The sequence below is a fragment of the Helicoverpa zea genome, chromosome 29, assembly GCF_022581195.2.
Source record: "Helicoverpa zea isolate HzStark_Cry1AcR chromosome 29, ilHelZeax1.1, whole genome shotgun sequence".
Classification (NCBI taxonomy): domain Eukaryota; kingdom Metazoa; phylum Arthropoda; class Insecta; order Lepidoptera; family Noctuidae; genus Helicoverpa; species Helicoverpa zea.
The window spans coordinates 1,477,160-1,503,749 of record NC_061480.1 but is presented as its reverse complement, the minus strand read 5'-3'; the positions used below and the strand labels follow the sequence as shown (position 1 = coordinate 1,503,749).

General features: G+C 38.5%; 2 protein-coding genes across 7 annotated transcripts in view; both read left to right on the top strand.

Moving 5' to 3' along the window:
- The window catches only part of LOC124644032 (LIM domain-binding protein 2), a 55,978-nt gene extending 33,568 nt beyond the window's left edge, over positions 1-22,410 (top strand). For 2 of the 6 annotated variants that reach the window (XM_047183207.1, XM_047183208.1), the window contains exons 3-9: positions 12,125-12,200; positions 13,656-13,758; positions 14,192-14,364; positions 15,395-15,595; positions 16,151-16,274; positions 18,917-19,035; positions 19,923-22,410. In XM_047183207.1, coding sequence (XP_047039163.1) covers positions 12,125-12,200; positions 13,656-13,758; positions 14,192-14,364; positions 15,395-15,595; positions 16,151-16,274; positions 18,917-19,035; positions 19,923-20,081 — 955 coding nt within the window. In that variant the 3' untranslated portion in view covers positions 20,082-22,410. The other 4 variants (XM_047183213.1, XM_047183211.1, XM_047183210.1 and 1 more) reach the window with 4 other exon arrangements.
- A 1,740-nt stretch (positions 22,411-24,150) lies between these two features.
- Positions 24,151-26,400, top strand: LOC124644202 (translocon-associated protein subunit delta). Its single transcript, XM_047183453.1, has 3 exons — positions 24,151-24,506; positions 25,324-25,480; positions 26,243-26,400. Exons 1-3 carry the CDS (start codon positions 24,261-24,263, stop codon positions 26,341-26,343), a joined length of 504 nt encoding a protein of 167 aa, XP_047039409.1. The 5' UTR covers positions 24,151-24,260; the 3' UTR covers positions 26,344-26,400.
- The last annotated feature ends 190 nt before the right edge of the window (positions 26,401-26,590 follow it).

Sequence of the window (26,590 nt, the reverse complement as noted above, 5' to 3'; positions counted from 1 at the left end):
GATGGGCGAGTGCTGTGTTTCAAGTTTAAAATTATTGTACTGTAGAAAAAAATAGAGAAATACGGGTTGATAATCTCTTTTTTGGGATGTCGGTTCATCATCATCATCATCATCAGCCTATAGCAGTCCACTGCTGGACATAGGCCTCTCCAAGTGCACGCCACTGAGATCGATTTTCGGCTGCTCGCATCCAGCTCCTGCCAGCCTGCTTGATGTCGGTTGTTGAAAGGAAAATACAAAATTTTAGATACTAAAGTTACTGACAGTAAAACAAACTTGAGTGAAATTCGGCATGGAGCTAATATATGGACAATTATGATGATTTTGAATCCAAAGCGAGAAAGCTGGAGTTATTAAAATATTTTTGGCTCTGTAAATTATTCCTTTTTTTTTTCGATTTCCAATGGAATAAATAGTTAAGATTCTTACATAACTTTGAAAACAAAATCTAAACTTTTAATCTGTAAATCAAAAAACTTGATTGACTGCTAAAAACCCGTCAATTTTAATAGTAATTATAAAAAATGTTAGAGCCATTAAAAAAACCCAAAACATAAAAATTTTGCTTCGTATTGATGATTAAGTTTGGTTAAAAATATGTAAGTATGAAAGAAATGTACCTAGTAAAAAGGACAACAGTATATTTTTTTTATATTGAGCAAAATATAATAAAAATATAAATCGTCGATCGTATAAAGGTTGTATAGACAGTTTTCGTCAAATAATTTTGGTATTTTAGAAATTGACCCTAACCTCTATGATCTGAGACCATTGTCAAAATCTGTCTACCTATACTATAGTTCGGCCATTCAGAGAATGCGTTCCTGACACGTCGCGATTGAACTGACGACGTAATAACATTCATTGATTATTGATATAATAATGTTGTTTTAATGCTCCTCAATTGTTAAAACGGTAAACAACCAGCAAAAATATTTTTATCGTAACTGCAACGCCATTGCAAAGTTACGTCGTCAGTTCAATCGCGACGTGTCAGGAACGCATTCTCTGAATGGCCGAACTATAATATGAAAACGACACATTAGTTTGTTTTGGTAGCTACGCTCTTCCCCGAGTAACATAGACTATACTTTATCACAGTAGTTACCCCGGGACGCAGGTGAAACCGCAGGAAAATCGCCAGTGAACGACACCAGAATTTTTATATTATTACTAAACTAATAAACAGTAGGTAAATACCGTCAAATCACAACAATAATAAAATTAAAAAAAAACTCTGAATGGGAATTTCCCAGGTTTCCCATACACTATTTCGTAAGATTCCCATACGAGCACTTGCCACAAAAACCCGTCAGTAAAGTATTCGAGTAAAAAAACCGTTCGAACGCGCACGAACGGCTGATATCCCCTTATCTCATCTACTACTACGTCAACATCTTGTGTCTCTGTCTAGCTTGTGGTTGTTGTATATGTGCGTCTTGCTCACACCGGCGTGCCTTTCACTCATTCAGTGTTAAGAGGGTGGTACACTGTTGAGTTTTGATGTCGACGTTGACAGTGCGTGGCATTTTGATGTTATCTTTTTGTGTTTTAATTTTGTTTGCTTTGCTTATGATAAACGGTGTAGTCGTTTTGGTATTTTTTGCCCGGTAAAGGATAATGTTTAACACGCCTTTATTTGTTCGACCTGTATGTAACGGATTCTAAAGTAACTAATTTAACCGTTTTTCAATCAAAATTGTCAGCTGTATGTAGTTTTGATGACAATACAATAACATGGTACTGTCGATCTGATCTGACGATAGAACTTCGTGTTATACCTGTGTTAGGTCTTTTTAGAAAAGTCCTCTGATGAACTTTGACATTATCATATTTATTTACAAACACGTGTTTTTTGAAATGTTTTTTTTTTAACTTTTAATTTATTATCATCAGTCGTTAAAAATATTTTCTACGACAGCAATAAACGACAAAATATGCGTCGCCAGCGAAAAGTCAACGACAAAACCGGAGAGTGTACAAACCACTTAACGCATCGTTATGTTTCCATCTCGCTTCCACGCCGCTATCGCCGTCTCTGTCCCGCTAATGAATTAAATCAACAACCTCGCTCGCTCCCTCTCGATAGATGATCGTTCCATATTTGAATTTATTTCAAAATAGGAATTCGATTCTTTCTTATTCCTTGGTTTGGCTTAAATACTCTTCCTATGTATGTTGTCCTGGTAACCGAGATTAAAATTAAAAATACATTTTTTTGGTCATTTATTTTGGAAAATTTGAAAAAATCTTGTCAGCTACCAGTAGATGTGTAAAATAAAAGATAATATCGGTACAGTCGTCACGGGATAGTCAGAAGTCAGTAAGTCTGACAACTTGTCTTACCTATGGTTATTGAGTTGCCCTCACAACTGGGTTGAGGAGGTCAGATAGGCAGTCGTTCCTTCTAAAACACTGGTTAGACTGGAAGCCGACCCCAACATACATAGTTCGGTAAAAAGCAGATGATGATGATTCAAAAAGATATAAATACAAGACAAATACATGTTAATTGAGACAATATTTCACATCGTCTCAACGATTTAATGATAAATGTCGAAAATAAATCTAAATATTCTTATGAGTTTCACCTTGACACCGCTAATAGGAGCCATTCATCTTTCTTTTCACACTTTTATATGTAGAACTAGCTATTTTAAATGTTCATTATCATCTTCCGAGCCTTTTTCCCAACTATGTTGGGGTCGGCTTCCAGTCTAACCGGATTTAGCTGAGTACCAGTGTTTTACAAGAAGCGACTGCCTATCTGACCTCCTCAACCCAGTTACCCGGGCAACCCGATACCCCTTGGTTAGACTGGCGTCAGACTTACTGGCTTCTGACTACCAGTAACGACTGCCAAGAATGTTCAATGACAGCTGGGACCTACAGTTTAACGTGCCATCCGAAACACAGTCAATGTTGTCTAAGATATACTTAGAAATGTAGCTATTTTATAATGTTGTAGATAAGTAAATGTCTAAGTAACAGCCGCACGGGTCGATCGATCATAAGGTTAAGCAACGCTTGACGCGGTGTGTCAAACATGGGTCAGGCAGGGGCTGTCATTTATGCATCTTTGGCAGTCATTACGGGTAATCAGAAGCCAGTAAGTCTGACCAGTCTTGTCTAGGAGTATTGGGTCTGGGTAAAGGAGGTCAGATAGGCAGTCGCTCCTTGTAAAACACTGATACTCATCTGTTAGACTGGAAGCTAATATCTTGATCCTAAGTTTTGATCAAATTTTATAGTTTTCGATTCAATAAGTTTTATTTACGCTTTCATTCCTCTCTGTCAGCCACCATACTACCTACATCACTCCTCTTAATATTCTTATCATCTTTCAGGTAATTCATCTTTGGTCTACCTCTCCATTCATACCTAACTACTTATTCTCATTACGTGTCCATACCATGACAAATGTAGTACTCTTGTATTTTGTACCACTGCCATCAATGTGAAATTCCCTCTAATGTAATTATTCACCACGTAACACCTTGTGAGGAATCATGGAATGATCCTTCTCGCTGTGGATGCAGCGTGAGGGAGTGTCAGACTCTTACTGACTAAAACCCACCATATTCCTTCTGGAGCCCACAGTGTATCAGGGCCGCGGCAACTTCGATCAGGCAGCCTCTACATGTTGAACCTGACTTCAACATAGATACGAAAAGGCTAGAAAATTGACCAGTGCACATACAGTTTTCGCAACGAAATTCCACCGTACACCTAGAAATACTGTCTGCGCAGCAACTCGCGCTATACCCTGACGACAAAAAGTTTGTCAGCCAAACTCTGCAATATAGCTTGCTCCAAATCCTTCAATGACCGTACATATACATATAATATAAAAGTGATTTGTGCAACAATAGTGAGAAAGCTGGTGAAAGTGTGACGGCTTGACGCTTCACTGACATTGTCGCTGCTCAGCTGCATACAGACTGCAGACGCATTGTGCAAATCATTGTAATATTTAGCCGGAGGCATAGATGGTAGTTCTGATTTTACACCTCTGCAACATGACAGTTCTTCAGATTTTGCCACGCCGAAAATAGCTTCTATTTCACTATAGTCTAAATGTACGAACAATCACTGTTGCGCATGCAACTATCTTGTCAAGTATGAAGTCAACCGCAGCCGTGAAGATGAAAATGTTCAGAACAGTAAATCTAGGAAACCTGCTTGATGATATGCTGACATGTAATACACCCAATGTGGGGAGCACGCACAGCACGTTACTAAGAGAATAGGCATGATGACAAATTTTTAAATTCCTTTGTATGATGTAGGTATACGTCTATTTTATATGAAAAATTATTAATTTTAAGAAAATGCGAAGTTTTTTTATCAAATAATTGCATTTTTCTCTGTCCACTTTGAATCCGGCGCGAAAACGCTTGTCAGTGTCATGTCGTCACTTGTGACGTCACGACTGAAATTACAAGACGCAAGTACACAACGCTCGTGCAATAATTAAGTTTTTTGTGTTATTAAATATGAATTCGAAAGGGCATAGGTGCTGTGGGGTCCCCCAGTGTAAGAACACATCCAAAACAACTCCTGATAAGTTATTTGTGTACGTTCCTCACAATAAAAAAATACGTAACAAGTGGCTTAAACTTGCAAGGCGAGATTCAAAAGCAATATTGCCCAGGGTACTACTTTATTTTTGTGAAGATTACTTTGATGTAAGTTATTACATAGTTCTCTAGATTCTAGCATAGTTTATAATGTAAATAACTATTTCGAGGTTAGGTTTCATCTCTCATTGTTTTTTAATTAAACCAGTATACTTACATGGAAGTTTTAACATTTCTAAATTCAGCTGAACAAAAATCTTTATTTGATGCCAAAAACTTTCCCAGCATTATGATATCAATTCTAGGCAAGTAAGCGCTGTTTGCCTTGATAAATCCGGGCTCCATAACTCGTGTTATAAACAATTAATTAATTAAAAACAAAGATCGCAGTGGAAGTTCACAATAACGAAATGTGACTTTTGCGCGCTTTCGCGCGAGTTGTTTTGAGAAATGACGTCACGAGCTCTGATTGGTGTTCAAGATATCATGGCGGATTGCCTTATTTCGTAATTTTATTTTATAAAAATACATATTAATCACATTATTAATAAAGAAAACAATGCGCGTTTTATATTCCAAGCTTCAAGTTTAATTTAATAAATATATTATTTTAATGATTTTTGATTACTGTCATCATGCCTATTGGCTATATGAGCCATTGGAGCAACTAACGAGTTCCTACATCAGCTTACATATAATCTGAGTAGGTAGGCAGTCGCTGTAGCCGAATACGGCAGTAAGGTATGTCTAGAATCATTTGAACCTCTTTGGCAGTCTTCTTCTTTAAAATCTGACTGAAAATCAGTCTTTCAACGGGATGTTGAGTTGTCCAGGCTGAGGAGATCAGATATGCAGTCTCTCGGTCTCTCCATGTAAAAAAACCCTGGTACTCCGACCCCAATGTAGTTTTGGAAAAGGCTAAAGTGTTGTTCTACCCAAACATGAACTATCAGTAACACTTTTCAGTGTCATGTCCTCGCAAGTTCATTTCGGGACACCATTGAAAGACAGTACAGGAAAACATCGCTTGAAAACCTAAACTAAAGGTCTTCACCTTGAAAAAGCGTGATGGATGATCAAGACTCGTCACCAGGCACGAAAACTCTAAAAACTCTGCGACATTTTCATCTCTAAAATATGTCATATGCCACAAGACATGCGCACAGAAACACCGGGCATTCATAAAGCTGCAGAGCATTCTAACTATACTCTGACATGTACTACAGACGTTTAGAGTTCAAGAAACCTGTTCGAAACAGTCAAGAATGCATCGCACTTGCAAATACATCAATCTGTCTGGCTGCGATCGCGGAAACACTTGTAAGCCAAAACTAGTCAGCCATTGTAAACTATAACCGGCCCAAGTGATTGACCTAACTATAACTTAAAACCGGTTTCTCTTAATCATTTTGACATAATCTAATCGTATATCCGAACGCGCCTGCCGACGCTACCCGAGCGGCCGCCGACAGCTCACGGAAACAGCCGAGCGATGACAGTCCGTCACCCGTCAGAGCGGCACAGTTCTACCTATGTACTTTACATAGGTGCAGTACGCCGCGTAACTAGCTAGTGTGCATTCAAATTTGGAATCGCTTTGTAATACTACAATATTTTTTTCTCCAATCGATTGATAGGATTTAAACGCGTTCTTATTAGTGTTGTAGCCGTGTCGGGCGTCGCACGTCGCGATGTCCGATTATTCGATTTTCAGGGCAATTTTCTTTGACACACGTGTTTAAGTTTACGTGTTAGTACTGTGAAGTCATTGACTCGTTGTGACACACATTTGTGGCACCTCGGATTCTAGCCGACGTAGTTTTTTGTAAAAGTAATGTTTTATTGTTTTATGGCCGCGAACGCTATTTACTTGTGTACAGCGCGTTGTTTGGTGTTGTTATCAGTGTATCTAGATAACGCTTCAAGGCAACATCCTTGGGTTTGCGATTCGACAATTGTGTGAATTGTAGTTTTTATGATTCGCTTCACAATGAGGTTTTTGTTCGACTGTTTTGAAGATGTCCTCGCCGCTTTTTGACGATTTTTTTTGCCGTCAATTATGTAAAAAATAGCTTTATAATGAAGGAAAAGAAATAAGAAAATCCATTAAATTCAAGACTGGCACACGATTTATATAAAAAAAAAACAAAAACATTACAAAAAATAAAAAAATAACAATAGATTTTCCCAATTTTCCGAAATGAAATTTTCCAATTCGATTTTCGAAACTTTCCCATGCGCTCGCACTCGATTAACCCGCGTCTGTTTGCAAAAAAAAATCATTACACGTCACTATGACTATGACGTTCCGCCCGCCATTTTCGAATTTGATCATTTTCCCAAACAATCGGAAGATGCGCGCGTTTCACGGACACGTTTGCATTTTATTTATAGACGCGATGTTTGATTTGTACAGCGACGTAGTTTACCTACATATCTACCGTCGCGGAATGTACATTATATACCATCTTGCACTATGTACTGCGGATACAACAATATAAGCTGTGTCTGTGTGCGTGCCAGCGTAATGAGCGTTTCTATGTGCTAAGAAACAGTAAAAAGTATGGCGCGAACGTGCTGAGCGGCAACGTCGCGTGCGTTCCGAGGCCTTGCCGCGGTGAAAACAATACTCTTTTATTATTTAATTTTTACTTGAATAAATTATTTTATATGATAATTTTTGACTGGCGAATAATATATGGAGATAATTAGCCTCGTTTTGCGTTAATAAACCAGTTTTAGCGATATAAACAACGCGCCGGAAACAATGCCGTTAGCCGTATGCAGTCTATTATGAAATTCAATATACATTCTTGTTGGTGTAAATCGATATTCGACGCGTCAACCGTAACATGTTGCCGGTGGTTTTAAACTAAAATTTCCAATCCACATTCCGGTCCTAAAAATCAATATATCAATGATAAAAAAACAAACAAAGCCAACGAAAATAGCCGGTGGGATGAAAAAAAAATAGTAACCGATGTTGACCTTTTCGAACGCGTCTCGCTAGTAGCACAGCCAGCTGACGCGACGTTGCCGCTCCGCCTGCCGTGCTCAGCACCGTTCACGCTTATCGCCTCTACTGCCACGCGATAAAGCCCAAATTCGCGTGGCAACGTAAAGTATATAAAGGATTTAGGACGTTTCACGGTACTATGACACATCCCGCGCGAAAAATTTGAAATGCTTTATCAGTCGCTCTTCGTGATGCGTTGCGCGTAGTAAATTCTTGAAAGCTACGCTTAGAATAGTATTTTTATAGGTTTAGCCTATTTTCAGAAGTGAAGAAGAAATTTTAGTTTTATTTAAGAATAAAATTGTGTTATATAAAACCAAAGTGCCCAAAGTTAGTGCTTAAATATTTATTGCGAACTAAAATTTAAATTAAAATTCTATTTATTAAAAATACTAACAATTTAGTCCCTGAAAGACGCAAAAAAAGTGTGATAAAAAGTAAAACATTGAAAGTGTTAAAAAACTCAGTGAAGAAATTACCGCTCGCTACCAGGAGCGCATATCCGTCAAAGAGTCAGCCACAAGTGACGCGATGATGGCGCGGTGACAAAGTGGCCTACATGCCGGTAGCCCTGGGCTCGCTTGGCGGCGAGGGCGAGTACCGAGAATACGGCCACCATCTCTCGCCGCACCACCCGACGCACATACAGTACCATGAGTTCGCGCCGCCGCCGCCGATGTACCACCCTATGCCGGAGCCATATTTTAGGTAAAGCTCTTCGCGTCTTATGGGCGCCTGGTACTTTGGTAGAAATAAGAAAGCGAATCTATCAATCAAAATGAAGCAGCCAACTGCCGATTTCAATTACCTATCTATCTTTTGATTTTCTTCACACGAATACTTCTATACTAATATTATAAAGAGGAAAACTTTGTTTGTTTGTTTGGTTGTAATGAATAGGCTCAAAAACTACTGGACAGTTTTTAAAAATTCTTTCACCATTCGAAAGCTACATTATCCACGAGTAACATAGAGGCTATATTTTATCCCGGTACGGGCAGTAGTTACCACGGGACGCGGGTGAAACCGCGGGAAAACGGCTAGTATGTTATACACGAACAATTATGTCAGATTCTGCAGAAAATCTCTAGATAGATAAGTAATTGCAATTCTCCGTAAAAGATTTTGGTTTTGCCTAGCAGGATTTGGGGATTGTACACTTCCCAGTTTACAAATCACCTCCTCATTTTTATAGTACCCTGGTTAACTTCATCTACAACCACCTGTTTTAACCGACTTAAAAAGTGAAAGGGTTCTGAATTCTGTCACTTGTAGCTATTTTCTACGTCATAAAAATGAAAATATCTTTCTGAAAAATATGCCAAGTTGCGTTAGAAACTCTACGTAGCATTGGAAAGTTGGTCATTTGACTGCGTTAAGCACGCTTGCAGCCGATTGCGCTAAAATGCAAGTGCATAAATTATAAAACTATACAGTTCGCAAAATTCTGAAACCCAGTCTTACCAAGGGGGGTATTGGGTTGCCTTGGTAACTGGGTTGCGTAGGTCAGATTAGCAGTCGCTCCTTGTTAAACACTGGTACTCAGCTGCATCCTGATTAGACTTTATGCCGACCCCAACATATTTGGCAAAAGGCTATCCAGATGATGACAATTTTCTCAGAAAATTATGATATAAGTAGAACAAGATTATCGTGAAACTGAATTTTGAGTTCAAACTATAAAAAAATGCATTTGAGCACGTCTAGAAAATTGATTTGACAATTCAAGCAATTTTAATTGCCTTGCAACCTTGCAGTGGCAGCGAATTCTTGCAAACGTTTTCATAATTAATTGCTGATGTGTTGACAAATTGTTTATTTCCTTGGGTATCGCATAAAATCACGTTCATTTCTCCGAAAGACTACGTAAAGCCTTGGTGAGTCCGAATTTTAGATGATTCTTCATTATACGCAGAATGTACTACAGCGCTCGTCAAATACCTTTGCCTGTCTGAAGTCAGCCATGTTATTAACAGGCACATGAGCAATAGTTCTTTTTTAAAAAGCAGACTGTTGTACACTCATTGGGACATAATTTCAGAATGGTAAAGTTAATTGTAGTACTTCCTATGTTAAAGAATTTGGCTCCTAAAACATTTACCGCCTAGCCAAATATCCTACTTCGGACGCATTAGAAATTGGCAAATGCAATTCCCTCTGGGAACGCATAGAAAAATATGATAATTCTGATGACCAAACAAATCTTGCTATCTGTCTTTTGTAATTTCTAGGACATATCTAATTCTGTTATCTTGTCCCAAAATTAAAGAACGTTATCAGTCAGCCTTTTTAAATTACTATCGTCACGAGAATCTCTCGCGTTTCATGTTTGCCTAGTACTTATCTTGATGAAATTCTTCCGGGATTAAGGAAAATTATGTATGTATGTTTCTTCTGATAATTTGTTATTCTTTTTAAAATTAATACGGTTTTAATCAAAAGGCTAGGCAGATGATGAATCAAGACTTCTCTTCTAGCCCAATACTTACGCTCTCCGCGTTTTCAGTCCTGATGCTGTCCTGGTACTTTCATTAGTTTTATTACGAGTAAATAACCCGAATATTCGATAGAGAGTCAAAAAAATGTTTGCCTGTTCGTCCATTATCGGTAGGCAGTGCTCATCAGTTTCGGATATTTTTATTTAAACAATGTTTTGTTTACAAACAAACGAGAAATAAACAAACTTTGTTTTTTGTTTATCAAATTGTAAGTCGCGATAAGTATCCGATATCGAAATCCTCTTTACATTCATAGTTTTTACTTGACTGCTGAAAGAGGAGTCATATTTTTCGTATTACATCATTTGCATACCTTTGGCAGTCGTTACGAGTAGTCAGAAAGCAGAACGTCTGACTACCAGTATTGCGAAGGGGTTGCCCAAGTAACTGGATTGAGGAGGTCAGATAGGCAGTCGCTCCATGTGGCACACTGGTACTCAGCTGTATCCAGTTAGACTGAAAGCCGATCCCAATATACCAGGTGAGGAAATGCTAGGCGGATCAAAACATCAGCTGATTAAAGTTCAACGCCCTCGATGCTTTAAAAAAATATAGCGTCCAAGAAACTACGCTATGGCGCTATCAAATTATTATTTTATCTGATGGGCTAGTCTCAGTGTTAACTAGTATATTTTTCATAACAAATACTTTTTACGTGTGTGTATTCGTTGCTTCTTCACCCGCTAATGGATGAATAGATTTTCATAACACTCGGTGGTCAACACTATAAGACAGCTGTGCATAGGCTATATTTTACCAGGGTACGGGAAGTATTTTCTTCGCTCGCTTGGACCCCCCCAAATCTCAGGAACCATGCCCCAAGCTGAAGTGGCTCAAAGGCCCCAATTTTGGAAGAACTATTCCGATTTGAAAGATTATTTCATCAGAATAGATAGTCAATTATTTTATCGTGGTAGGTGACTACTGCACACGGCAGAAACTCTTGACGAAAGCTAATTTCCACAACACATATAGTATACATAAGTAAGGGTTGATTTCTCAGAAAGTAGTCATTATCAAGAAAACTCGTACAAATGCGATTGTTTTTCTCGTCCGCCTCCGTCTGACGTGCGGCTTCGAGAGTGACGTCATAGGCGTGACGTCATTGCTCTGAAATACTCTGAATAAACATTGTTTTGTTATTTGAAGCGTGAATTGGAGAAGGCTTTCATACTAGGGGGTTTTATCGCGCTTTTCTTATGATCGGTACGCGCTGCAAAAATACTGACGTACGGTTTGACTGTCACACGTGTACTCGAGGCACAACGTGAAACGAGCGAAAAACCGAGAATAAAATCCGCTAGTTTGACAAAACTCTTATGGGCTACAAAAAATTTAACCACTGTTTTACACTTGTCTAAAAAAAATGTGGCTCCAAAATGAACCATATGTCAACGTCATAATTTGACATTTTTTTAGACAAGTCTTAAACTGACGTTAAAAAGTTTTTGTGGTAAGACGGTATGTGTTTAGGAACGTAGTAATCATAGCCTGAAAGCTGGTAGAGATTGCTCCGAAGGTAGGCTGGTTTTTCAAAATATGTTTTCAAGAACGCACGCACGATCTGCGGAACAACCGAGAAGGAAAACCGCTAGTGCGAAAGCACTATAAGGGCTGCGTTTATGTAATTAGACGTTGGAAAAGTTCTGATTTTTGGCCTGTATTTGAATAAGATAATCATTTGAATAAATAGATAAATAATAATAATAAAGAGAAGGTGAATGTTGTGACGTATAAGGAAGTTCAGGAGTTGGCGCTAGATAGGCGTAAATGGAAGGAGCTGCACCGACAAGAGCTGGGCTCTTAAATTGAAGAAGAAGAATAATTTGAAACGATATGTCTTACATTTAGTCCTATATTTATTTTCCTTGCACAAAATTAACATCCTATAAAGGATGTCTGATTTCGCCAATCTGCCTGAAGCACGTGGTGATCAATATTCCTCCATCTTTACCTAGCAATGATATGTATGCCAGTCTAAATTAGACCTTATTTACTGTATTTTAACGTCTATTTTACATCTGTTTCAGGCGGCACGCTCCATACTTTGGTCAGCCAGATTACAGAGTATATGAACTCAACAAACGGTTACAGCAGAGGACAGAGGTTGGTATTCTATATTGTATCTAAGCTAAGCTAAAGTAGGTACAGATTAGACACCACTGACTGTGTTTCGGATGGCACGTTAAACTGTAGGTCCCGGCTGTCATTGAACATCCTTGCCAGTCGTTACGGGTAGTCAGAAGCCAGTAAGTCTGACACCAGTCTAACCAAGGGGTATCGGGTTACCCGGGTAACTGGGTTGAGGAGGTCAGATAGGCAGTCGCTTCTTGTAAAGCACTGGTACTCAGCTGAATCCGATTAGACTGGAAGCCGACCCCAACGTGGTTGGGAAAAAGGCTCGGAGGATGAGGATCTAAGATAAGCTATAGTTATCGGCACGGATATTGAGCCCTGACCTTCACCTGCGCAGAAGCGATTTATTGATTTATTGCCTTATGTGTACAGTGCGCAAAGCGATCCCCACTCTTCCGCCGAGAGCTCAATATCCGTGCCGATAACTATAACCTTGGTAAGGCCAGAACATGGGTTGGTCACCCTATGGTCAATACACAATGCAGGTCATCATCTTCCCAGCCTTTTCCAATTATGTTGGGGTCGGCTTCCAGTTTGACCTGAAGCGACTGAGTACCAGTATTTTCATGGAGAGAGTGCCTATCTGACCTCCTCAAACAAATTGTCACCCGATACACCGTGGTAAGATTGGCTGTCAGACTTTCTGGCTTCTAACTGCCCGTAAAGACTGCCAAAGTTGTTCATATTATATTCTATGTACAAGTTAAGCAAACCGTGGCAAGGTAAGAACATGGATCGGTCTCCCAAAAGAATCAAGCGTGCCAGCCAGAAAGTCTGATAACCAGTCTTACAAATGAGTATAATCATCGGCAAGGATATTGAGCCCTGACCTTCACCTGCGCAGAAGTGATCAGTGCGCAAAGCGATCCCCACTCTTCCGCCGAGAGCTCATTATCCGTCTATCGATCGATGTCTGCCTCGTGGGTCTAGTTGTCGCAAGTGTGGCTGCTGAGTACGAGGTCTCGGGTTCGATTCCCGAGTCGGGCCGAAATCGCTTTGTGGGTTTTAGAAGACTTTCACAAAGCAGCTCGGAGCCTGGAAGTTGGTGATTGATACACCCGTGCATCGGAGAGCACGTTAATGTCGGTCCTGCGCCTGATCTCTCTCCGGTCGTGTCGGATTGCCGTCCCATCGGGCTATGAGAGTGAAGGAATAGGGAGTGCACCTGTGTCTGCGCAAATGCTTGTGCACTATAATATGTCCTGCGCAGTTGGCTAATCTCCTTACATGAGAACAGCCGCCGTAGCCGATAATCGGCTAGGAGGACATCATCATCATCCGTGCCGATAACTACCTATATCTAGTGAAACCGTAGGGCGGAAGACTATTAATTTTGTTTGGTTTTGATTAAAAAATTACACTTTTCTAACTTCCCTCATAGTACTAGGCTAACATAAAACTAAAGATGTTCTCACCAAATTCCAGGACTCAGATAACCTGTGGTGGGACGCGTTCGCGACAGAGTTCTTCGAGGACGACGCGACGCTGACCCTCACATTCTGTTTAGAAGATGGACCTAAGAGATACAGTAAGTGGCACCTCCTTACGTTTCATAGGCTCCTGGTAGTTCTGCGCTCAGAAAATATCTACAGAATATTAAAATGTAGACAGTGGCGCCATCTATTGGGTTAAAACATGACTACGGAGCTTTTATGATTTCTGATTTTGCAAATAAATGATTTTATATTTCTGGATACCCATTGTTAGAAGGCTCATCCATTTGATTCAGACCTTTAGAAGTATTACAAACGCTGGACTTCTGATTTGGTCTGGATCTGGATTCTTTAGATCTTCTTAAAATTTTAAGAAAGTCAAAAAAGGATTTTTTTCTAATCCAACAATGCAACAAACAACTTGTTTTACATATTACATTGGCAACGCCCGTAAAAACCGAACCGAAAATCCGCTAGTGCAAAAACGCTACCTATATGAGAGACTAATATTTTTTTTTCTCTTTCCAGCAATAGGAAGGACGTTGATACCGCGGTACTTTCGTAGTATATACGAGGGCGGAGTCTCCGAACTGTACTACACGATGAGGCAGCCCAAGGAATCCTTCCACAACACAAGCATCACTCTAGACTGCGACCACTGTACCATGGTCACGCACCATGGGAAACCTATGTTTACTAAAGTAAGTTCATCTCTTCATGTTTTCTGTGCGCCTAGTATTTGTCATCATGCTTTCGACATCTGCGGGCCCAGCATGACCGCCGTAGAAACAGCTTTTGTCTACCGGAGAATCGACATAATGACAGATTGAAGAAAGATTTCTATCGTCTCGAGCATGGCGATGTTTGACACCGAGAAAAGAAATGTTTCTTTTCTTCGATCGACATGAGTCTATCGCGTCGAGTCGTCACTCTTTCGAACACTCAAGTCCGGTTTCATTGGTTACCGACAAAGTGTCAGTTAGTTATCTGGTAGTTAATGCTGATTTGTCAGTAAAGGGTTACCTAAAACTGCCAGATATTGCTGATTGAGACCTGTGAAACCAAGTTATAGTTTATCTATCAGTAACTGGTGAAACTGGCCATAACATATATTTTTTTTATTTGATTTGCACGACTTCAAAAGTCAATTACATAAATCAGAGTAGTTACATTTCTTGCAAAGGAAACTTAAAAATAAAGAAAATATAAAAAAGATAACATAAAAATTAAAAACATCTTACTTCTTACTTATATTATAAATGTGAAAGTTTGTGAGAATGTATGGATGTATGTTTGTTATTCAATCACGCAAAAACGGCTGGACCGATTTGATTGAAATTCGGTATGTAGATAGGTGATACCCTGGATTAACATAGGCTACTTTTTATCAACACACCACGCGGGCGAAGCCGCTGGCGGAAGCTAGTAAAAAATAAAACTTTAAACTAACTAAGTAACAATTAAATACTATTTAAATAAGAGTAGGTAAGTACATTCCTTGCAAAGAAAACTTAAAATTAGAAATAATATAAAATCTATCATCAATGTTTTATCTCAGCCATGTGTGACATTTTGTTCTCAAATAGGAACAGTTCCACCTTGCTGGAACTCGCCATAAGTTCCTCAAATTCCTGCTCTCCTAGTACTTTTAGTTTGCAAGACACCTGTTATTGACCAGTTTCTTTCTCACGTATCTATTATAAAAAATAACCTCGTGATTTTCTTCCCCAGGTATGCACAGAAGGGCGTCTGATCCTGGAGTTCACGTTCGACGACCTGATGCGCATCAAGACCTGGCACCTGGCGGTGCGGGCTCACCGCGAGCTGATCCCGCGCGCCGCCGTGCACCCGCCCGACCACGCCGCGCTCGACGCGCTCGCCAAGAACATCACGCGCCAGGGCATCACCAACTCCACGCTTAACTATCTCAGGGTAAGAAGTTGTACCGTATGTCTTTCAACCACATAAATTCTCAAACGAGACGATGAGCTTATGTATTCTGTATGTAGTGTTACGTGGAAATCAGCTTGCTAGGAACTGCTAGATACGTCCTGACCCAGGTTTAGAGTAACTAAAGATAAGCTCTGTCACTTGTGTCTACGCTAATCGCTGATTATTGGCGAAAACTTGAGATTATTGTTATCGGTGGACTCAGACACTCTGTATTCCCACTTTCTTCACTCTCATGGTCCTCAATGACGACAATCTGTCACGACCGACAAGAAATCACGAGGACCGACAGGGTTACATGCACACTAGCGACTTTTTCATAAAATATCGAATATAAAATATCTTATTATTGCACGATTCCACCAAAGGCACAAGAGTTAAAGTTTCGCAGACAGTATATGATGTTCGCTCGCAATTTGTTACTAGAGCGAGAAGATCAAAAAATATGTGTGTTGTACTCATATTGGTAGAATCTTACCATCGCGTAATTTACTAAAATAAAGCTAAAATCTAATAAAACATTTCATTATATTCCAGTTATGCGTGATCCTAGAGCCGATGCAGGAGCTGATGTCGCGACACAAGGCGTACGCGCTGTCGCCGCGCGACTGCCTCAAGACCACGCTCTTCCAGAAGTGGCAGCGCATGGTCGCACCTCCTGGTCAGTACTGTTCGCCTAGTACTCGTAGTATATGACTCTCTAGCTTGTGTTAGCGGACTACCTACCATGCTCTTTCTTCCAGAAGTGGCAGCGCATGGTCGCACCTCCTGGTCAGTACTGTTCGCCTAGTACTCGTAGTATATGACTCTCTAGCTTGTGTTAGCGGACTGCCTCAAGACCATGCTCTTCCAGAAGTGGTCCTGGTCAGTACTGTTCGCCTAGTACCCTAGTACCAGCATACACAAGCTGGTACTACTTCTAACTGCTACTGGCCAATGATAAATGGGCTATGTCACTGAAAACATATTTATGTTATGTAAACATATTCCGTCTTACCACAAAAACTTTTTAACGTCAGTTTAAGACTTGTCTAAAAAAATGTCAAATTATGACGTTGACATACGGTTCATTTTGGAGCCACATTTTTTTTAGACAAGTGTAAAACAATGGTTAAAGTTTTTGTAGTAAGGCCAATAGGCATGATGACAAATTTTTAAATTCCTTTGTATGATGTAGGTATATGTCTATTTTATATGAAAAATTATTAATTTTAAGAAAATGCGAAGTTTTTTTATCAAATAATTGCATTTTTCTCTGTCCACTTTGAATCCGGCGCGAAAACGCTTGTCAGTGTCATGTCGTCACTTGTGACGTCACGACTGAAATTACAAGACGCAAGTAAACAACGCTCGTGCAATAATTAAGTTTTTTGTGTTATTAAATATGAATTCGAAAGGGCATATTTAATAACACAACACAATAAGGTGTTGTGGGGTCCCCCAGTGTAAGAACACATCCAAAACAACTTATGATAAGTTATTTGTGTACGTTCCTCACAATAAAAAAAGGCTTGTGTTTAAACACCACCCAAAAAAGTACCTATTTTACTACCAAAAAAATTCTAAACGGTTACCAAAATGGATAAATGGTCACCAAATAACGTTTCCAAAAATATTATTAGGTAAAACCATTTTTTCGTATTATTGACTACTAAAAAAATATATGGACGCCTTTAAAATACACTTTAGACCAAATATTATATATTGTCACTACTTAGATGTTACCAATTATGTAATACCATGACTCCTAATTTGGTCATTTTTGTTAGACTAAAAAAGCTAACGATCGCTAGAATATTTTCCAAATACCAATTAATATACTGGGGTTCCCAAACGTACGTCGCTTATTTATTGTTATATGAATTTGTGTGTAACTAAATAGTAAAATGTAAGCACGAAACATGCAGCAAGCATGGCTTCTGTCACGGCTCCGGCACTGCGGGGCTCCGGCGGTCCCATGCGAGCTTATCGTCGCAGATGGTTTTCACGCTCACCACCGCGGCTGAGGCTGGCCGGCTGAGCCGGCCAGCAAGCCGAAGCAAGCTCTGCGCCTACGCGGATTTGAATTGCACTCTAGGGGTAGGGCAGACAAGACTACGTGGAGTCGGTTTTGCAGCGATTCGTTTTCGTCACTAACTTTGATTTTGGTAGTAATATTAATCTTTTAGTTGGATAGAATTTGGTGACCATTAATCCATTTTGGGAACCAAAAATAATATTTGTGCGAGATTTGCGATTTTTCTGATGTTATTTTATTTTTTTTGGATCATAATATTATATACTTTAGTGCCCTTTTAATAAAGTCAATTTATTTTTTTTGGAGTTCTTTATTTTATTTGGTGCCTCAGCTTAGTCTTAAAAATATTTTTGGTGATCGCCTAAATTATACCCATAAAAAATACGAAACAAGTGGCTTAAACTTGCAAGGCGAGATTCAAAAGCAATATTGCCCAGGGTACAACTTTATTTTTGTGAAGATCACTTTGATGTAAGTTATTACATAGTTCTCTAGCTTCTAGCATAGTTTATAATGTAAATAACTATTTCGAGGTTAGGTTTCATCTCTCATTGTTTTTTAATTAAACTAGTATACTTACATGGAAGTTTTAACATTTCTAAATTCAGCTGAATAAAAATCTTTATTTGATGCCAAAAACTTTCCCAGCATTATGATATCAATTCTAGGCAAATTAGCGCTGTTTGGCTTGATAAATCCGGGCTCCATAACTCGTGTTATAAACAATTAATTAATTAAAAACAAAGATCGCAGTGGAAGTTCACAATAACGAAATGTGACGTTCGCGCGCTTTCGCGCGAGTTGTTTTGAGAGATGACGTCACGAGCTCTGATTGGTGTTCAAGATATCATGGCGGATTGCCTTATTTCGTAATTTTATTTTATAAAAATACATATTAATCACATTATTAATAAAGAAAACAATGCGCGTTTTATATTCCAAGCTTCAAGTTTAATTTAATAAATATATTATTTTAATGATTTTTGATTACTGTCATCATGCCTATTATGTTCCGACATTCCTGAGATTATTGAGAGAGAGTATGAATGAGAATGTTTGTAAAGATGTAAGTGTGTATGTTTGTGACTCGTTCACGCTAGAACCACAGCATGAACTACGGTATGAAACTTGACAGTAATTTGCAAAAACATCCTCATATAGGCAATTTTGTACCCATGTACGGGAAGTTATTTCCTTGAAGAATTGGGTGGAACTGCGAGCTAATTACAGTTAACAGTGATAAACTTAAAAGAATAGCACTATTAACACAATTATTTCCCTCGCAGAGTCTCAGCGTCCAGCCAGCAAGCGACGCAAACGCAAGGGCAGCGGCGGCCCCAACGCCGCGCCGCCCGCGCCCGCCAAGAAACGCTCGCCCGGACCCAACTTCAGCCTTGCATCACAGGTAACTACATCTTCTTCTTCCTCCTCCCCTGTTCCCAATTTAATTTGGGGGTCGGCGCAATATGTCACCCTCTTCCATTTTTCCCTCTCACACGTTATACTGACACTCACTCCCTTCCTATTCATGTCATCTTATAGGCAATCCATCCATCTTTTCAGGCAATCCATTCATATTTAGCACACACTTTGTTGCATGCGTATCATCCCTCCTCATTACATGCCCATACCATGACAACCTTCTACTTCTCATATTTTCTGTAACTGGCGCTACTTTCAGACTTCCTCTAATGGTAACTACATCAATACTAAATAGATACACCTCCTCCTCATCCTCCTGCCCTTATACCGTAGTAGACAGAGTAAACTATAGACAACGTGATACTTGATAGTATCTGTTTCATTCACACAAGACAAAGAGCAACTTATGCCTATGACGTGTAAAAATGCGGGACAGAATGTTAAGTTTTTTGTTTCTCGGCGCGTGCCGCCTAATATCAATTTTATTTGCGGTCGGATGATTTCTCCTAATAAGCGCTTCTATCTGCCGTTATCTCACAAGTCATGTCGACTTTCACACAATCCATTCATCATTTATTTGTTCGTTCTCTTCCACTATGTTATATCCATCCACATTCACGCACCTTCATCGCAACATGATCCTTATTCCTCCGCATCACATGCCAATTACATGACAGCCGGTTTTCACATAGTTCCCGATGCAACTTTCAAACTTCCTCTTATGTACTCATTCCTCACCGAATGGATAGCATTTACATAAATTACCACATAAGACCGCGCCAAGTGCTTGCTTAGGCTTGAGACCTGTGGAACTTCGGTAACTTGTGTCAACAAATACATACAAAACTACATAATTTCCCTCATCTCCAGGACGTGATGGTGGTAGGCGAGCCGTCCCTCATGGGGGGCGAGTTCGGCGACGAAGATGAGCGGCTCATCACGCGATTGGAGAACACTCAGTACGAGGGAGCTGACGATTGGACCGCGCCGCCGCCCGCCTCGCCCGCCAAGACGCCGCCCAACCACTGACGCCCGGCCGCCCTGTGCTGCAACCCTCATGTTCAAAATAACTGAAGTTACACGTATCTTACTTTAAATATGCTGCAGGTTAACAAAAAAATCTCAGGTGAGAAGTCTTGTCGGGAACCGAAATTATATCAAGGTATGACTGCGAGAAAGAGACGACCTATCATGTTCTCGCCTCTCGAGTTCTCGGCGTGAGCTCAGGCTGTTGTTTTAAAACCTCTTCAAGGGTTATGCTCTCCTATAATAGTACTTTTTCTGTTGTTTTTTCCCCAAATTAATTGAAAGACTCTTCAAATATTATTTATCAGTTTTATGTAAAGAAGCTCTTTTAAAAATTAATTATACATTATATAATTTTCAAAAAATTAGCATAAGTTAATTTTAATAACTTTAGCTGCAAAATGTGTTATTAAAATTGTATGTACTGAAATTTTATTTATTTATTGATAGATAGCATAATTTTCACATGATAAAGCTAAAATTCAGTTATTTTGAACGTAAGCACTGAATTTGGCAGAAAAAGCAAAAAGTACGCTAAATCAGTCTTAAAGAAGTATGTGAGTTGACTCAGAATAGTTAACTTTACTTCGAATAAAACCTATTTGTAAGCTTGAAGAACAATTCCAATTTTAAAATGTTTATATGTACTTATAATTTGATTCAACCAATCGAATAGCACTATTAATACTCTGGATTGAGTATATTAGAAAAATAAATCAGATTAAAAAGAAAAAACTTTAAATTGACTTTAAAGCATTTCAAAATTAGAATTGTCCTTCAGGATTAGAACAAAAATCCTCTCATATAAAAAGTGTCTTAAGACCTCTTCTTGTGTTGTGCTCTCCTAGTACTTTTTCTTTAGTAAATAAACCACCAAATAAATGTATGACGAAAAAAAGTTAATTTGAATGTTTTTGAAAAAAATGTAATACTTGTCATTTTACAATGTGAGAAAAATAATTTGTATCGTCTTAGATATACATAAATAAAGTTTATAAGTTAAATAATTATTGTATGTGAACGCTAAATGGGAATCGAAAACGTCTATGCTTACCCATTTAGATTTAGAAGCGTGATAGAGTGTATGAAAAATGTATTTATATTATTTGAAGTCATTCAAATTAACTTTACAAAATTTTTTAACTTAAAAACGCGTATAAAGCAACTCTTTTTGATTCAGTCGGGTGAAACTGTTTCTTTCTTAATCATTGTTTATAATGTTAAACTATTACAATAGTTGCTGAAATTATCAATCAGCCTTGATAGACGGACAGGCTTCGCAAACAAATCTAAGGTTCCTTATACATTATCTGCCTAGCCTTTTCCCAACTATGTTGGGGTCGGCTTCCAGTCTAACCGGATGCAGCTGAGTACCAGTGCTTTACAAGGAGCGACTGCCTATCTGACAGAAGGTTCCTTATACAGAACCTACGATTTGTCGTGGTCTCGACTCATACTTGACCAATTAGTTATATAAATAAATATTGTACATAATATTCGTCTTTATTTATGTTTTATCGTAAAAATATACATTGTTTTAATGACATTGAGTTGCACCATTTAACTATAACGATAACCGAACCATTTTCAGTAGTCAAATCGCCGATGTGAGCAATGCGCGGCAAGTATACGGCTGGCTATGGCTTGGTTATCGTTATAGTTAAATGGTGCAACTTAATTGGCTAAGTTATTTGAGTGCAAAAATTACACGCTTCGTCGTCTCAAAAACTTTTTTCAGTGTGTTCTTGTTCCTACATATTCGTTTTATATATTTTTTATTGATCAATCAATATTTATATCACATAATTAATTGTATTATTTGAGTTTTATTAATCATTGTAATTAATCTGTCATAAATTAATTATATTTTTTTTTTCTTGTACTGGATAACATTCCATTGAGAAATCACTGATATAATTTTGAAAATAAAACTGTAGATATAATTTATTGATATAAAACACTTGTTATTTTATACAGTCACGCGGCCATTTCCAATATTCTACAAATCTGTTATTTTACTTACTAGAGATAGAATTTTGAAATAAAAGTACTTTCACATTCCTATCTGTAGTAACCAAACAACAGATAGATAGAATATTGGAAACCGCCGTTACAACGCCACGGTATTTACGATAGTCTTGTAAAAAGTACCAGGAGAGCATACTTAACAAAGAGGTTATCATAAAGCAGTATGTAAATGTGAAAATGTCGCGGTTAGGGTACTATGTTGGGCACGCGAGCTAGGCTGTCGACGATTAAACGGGCACACATGGATTATGTCAACAAAATATAAATAAATCAATAAATATAGGCCTTTACGGATAAATTATCATTACGACTTTTATTTTTATACCCTTTTGCCCTATTCTCTTCACTACTGCAGGCATAATAAAAACCAAACATTGTTTTGTGTGGAACATGTTTGATTAAGTCTGTGTATGTGTAAAAAAATGTATTTACAGGGAAAAAGTATCCTCATACTATATTAGTTGTGTATAGTTAATACACAGTTTTTAGCAAAGGAAAACGGTGAACTTTTTATTTAATTATTTCTTTCGAAAATTAAGGATTAAGCACTTCGACGTTCTTTTGGTGTGAGTTGACCCTAATGGTTTCGTGTCACGCCTACCAGACCCTGTGGAAACTACTTTCTGTGTCCGGATAAAGCATAGCCAAGTCAGTAGCGTAGTCAGGGCGTAGGGCTGCCATCTCGAATTTCGCCAAACCCGGACAAACATTTAAAAAACCCGGACATTTGGCGTAAATTGCATTTTTTCCCCGAACGAGTTCGATTTATTTAAACAAAGTAATCCATTTACTATTAACAAATAAATAAAAACACTAGGGGGGCATAGGTATCTTTTTTTCCGCGGGCTGCGGAACGGGATACCTATTAAAACCGACATAAAGTCGAGAAGGTCAAACCTACACCTAAGATAAATAAAATAAAATAGCCTTTATTTACTTACAGTTATCGGCACGGATATCGAGCCATGACCTTCACCTGCGCAGAAGCGATTTACTGCCTTATTGCCTTATGCGTACGGGTGCGCAAAGCGATCCCCACTCTTCCGCCGAGAGCCCAATATCCGTGCCGGTATCTGTACTACATTACATTACAACTTTTTACGCCTACCAAAAAAAAAAAACTTAGATAAATAAATAAATATTGTTGATATATGTTCACTCTGTACTAGTAGTAGTCGCCTCTGCGGCGTAGGCCTCTCCTAAAACTGTTTCTCTCTCTGGCCATTTGCATCCAGTGATTACCACATTTGTAGCTGAAAACGTCTCTCCATCTTTTTCCTGGTGTTCCTTTTCTCCGTTTATATACATATTCTTAAATTTAATGAGGTGCTTCCTTACATGAAAATTGTCCGGGTTTCACTTCCGGACACTTCTTGAAACCCCGCCCGGACGGCCCCCGGACGGCCGTCCGGGCGGACGGCCCCCGGACGGCCTTCAAACGAGGCCAAATCCGGGGAAACCCGGAGGGATGGCAGCCCTAGTCGGGAGTATTGTTGGTTTTTTTGCCCAACAGTAAATAATTTTTCAAATCGAATTTGTAGTTTCGGAACCTATATAGTACAAACAAACCAAATATGCTTCTTCTTTATTACATTAGTATACAGTGTTTTTACTATATATTGCTGAATAATTTAGCCAGCCATCTGTTCAAAGACCACGAAGATCATAAAATATTTTTTTTTACATCCGTGTCGAATCAAAACACTTGAAAAAACTGTAAAATTAAATAAAGCGTTCAGAATATTAATTAGGAACGCAACTGAAAGGCCAAAACGTATCAACTTGGCATTTTCGTCACACGTCATCGCTGACGTTTGGAAGGTGCGTTCAAAACTCCACTCTCTAAAATTTATAGAACACTATGAAGGAATCCTTAAAGGAAGTCATTGTAGAATATGATTAAAGCGACAGGATTAAAAATACCACAAAGAACTTAAAAAATATAGTTTTGTGACTTTTTTGTTACATTGTCGATTAAAATAGCCAGTATCAAAACTTTTAATCCTAACCAAAGTTATCATTCCCTGACATAAATCCGATCAACATTTCGAACGCCACATTCATAATACGTGGAGCCGCGGTCAGTCAGTCTTTAGTGTAACTTTTAAATTAAAACAACTGTATTTAGTCACAATTCGTTAGAAAATCATCAAAATGGTCACAAAATACGCGTTCTGTTTGCTCGCCATCGCGTCTGTAGCTTTAGGACAAGGCTGCACAAACCCACAAGTTGAGGCTTCATCTTTCACTAGCTTAGATGCCACAGTCGTGACACAAATAGCATATATTACAGAGTTTACGCTAAAATGCGACAATCCTCTGCCTGAAAACTACGCATTGTACGCTGAAGTTGAAGGAAAGCCCTTGACTGCCGCCCGTGTTGGTGAAAACAGATACCAGGTAAGCATAACCTTATTGGTTTATTTTTGTACTTTCTAAGCCCCGTTTTTGATATTGGTGACGATAGCAGATCGTTTGTGAGATTTCTGACTGAAACTAAGCCTTGAAAGAACTGTGGTACTGTAAAATTTTATCATCATTTGTTATGCTACCTGCACTTTCTAGTTAGAATTTCGTAAAATTATTTCAAGCATCTGTATCTTACAATGTGTAAGATGTAGGATTTACACCTTTCACTTTTATGGAACAAAGGCTTTCATAAAATAAACATACTGTTTAGTATAGGCACCATTCTAATTGATAGTTCATATATCTCTGGCATGTATTTACAATAAGATTCTTAGTTGCAGCAAGAAAACAAATACTCCTCTGAAGTGCACTACACTGTTCAATTCCGATTACATTTCTATTCAATTCCGATTACATTTCTATCTAATACTGGCTCTATACTAAAGTTACAAATAGTTTGTTTATTTACTTGAACACACCAGTTGCAGGACTTTCTGTTAACTTTACTAAGTTTTAAGTTAGTCTTTTAGGCTAAAGTTATAGTAGGTAGAAAAAGTTTTTGCGTTTTTTGTCTTTTGTGTCAGAATTGCCAGGTATACATAATACAGTATTTACTATCATATACTCAGTTTATATAATTAAGACTTATATGTAATTGTCTTCTTCTTAGCGTTTATCTCGTCTTGTGACGGGGTCTGCTTTCTGTATCTTTTTTTCCCACATCGCTCTATCCATAACATCTACATAATAAAAATTTAAACAACAGCAATAAACCACCAGTCTCTTATATTTACCTTCTCATTGCCAGGTATCATGGACTGAAGAGCCAGCTAAGGCTCGCTCCGGTACCCATGAGGTGCTCATCTTAGACGAGGAAGGTTGGGCGTCTCTCCGCCGCGCCCGCCGTGCCGACCCTGCCGCGTCTGTCGCTCCCTTGATCGCTATCCAGCTACATCACCCTGGCAGTACGTATCTATAATAATATAGTAGACAGGCCACTTAAATATAAAAAAGGTTAAAACATAAAAAAAAACTGTATTTCTTTCAGTGTTAGATATAAGCCCATTTACTGAGGAAGACTGTAAATTACTTTTATCTGAGTGGGCAGAGTAGTTCTCTAGTTTAGGCTAGTTTTAAACTGGTTGTCTTACCCTCGTCTTGTAGGCATTATTTCATGTACCTGGGGCCCGATTCTCCTAATTTTACTTAAGCAACATACAATTTACATTAGACTGCGATCCAATCGAGATTCGATTACAATTGAAGTGTATGTGGCATTCCGCTATTTTTTCTTTGAAATAAATGTTTTTATGCTTTTCTGTCATTCAATAATGAATCATTTTGTCTGCAAATGATTTATGATTGCAATATGATGGTAGAGCAAACTACCGTATAGACCAAAATCACCAAAATAGCAGACCAATCGCAAACTAATTGAATGTCGTTGGAATACGATTGGTCTTATATTAGTAGCAGAATGCCCGATATGGTTACAACTGCTATTGCGATCATATTGCGATTCGATTATTAACTTAGGAGAATCGGGCCCACTGGATATAAAGTCTATTACACTCAAGAACTTGCATTTATGGATAAGCCTAGTTATATATTTCAAGGTGCTCATGTATTAGTTATATAACAATACATAGCATAGAAAAGGATTCAAACAAAATTCACATTTATTAATATAATATATTTTACAAACAAATTGTTTATTCTTTTTCCAGGTTACTCCGGCCCCTGGGTTAACTCGGAAGTGTTGGCCACTGCTCTCTCGATCCTGGTCGCTTACACGGCACTCCGCAACAAGAGCAAAATCTTAGCCTAATAGCATAGTTCTACTGTTTATTTTTATATTTAAATAAATGAGAAGTTAAGTTATTTATGTTTGTTGTTTTTATTTCGTCTTTGTCGTTTTATCTACTGTCTCCCCCAGACGTCAAACGTTTATTAGGCTGAAAGTGTGAGATACCAGCTGTTTTCCCCGTGTCCCGTGGGAACTACTGCCAGTACCGGGATAAATATAGCCTATGTTACTTGAGAAGAGTGTGGTTTTCCAACAGTGAAAGAATTTT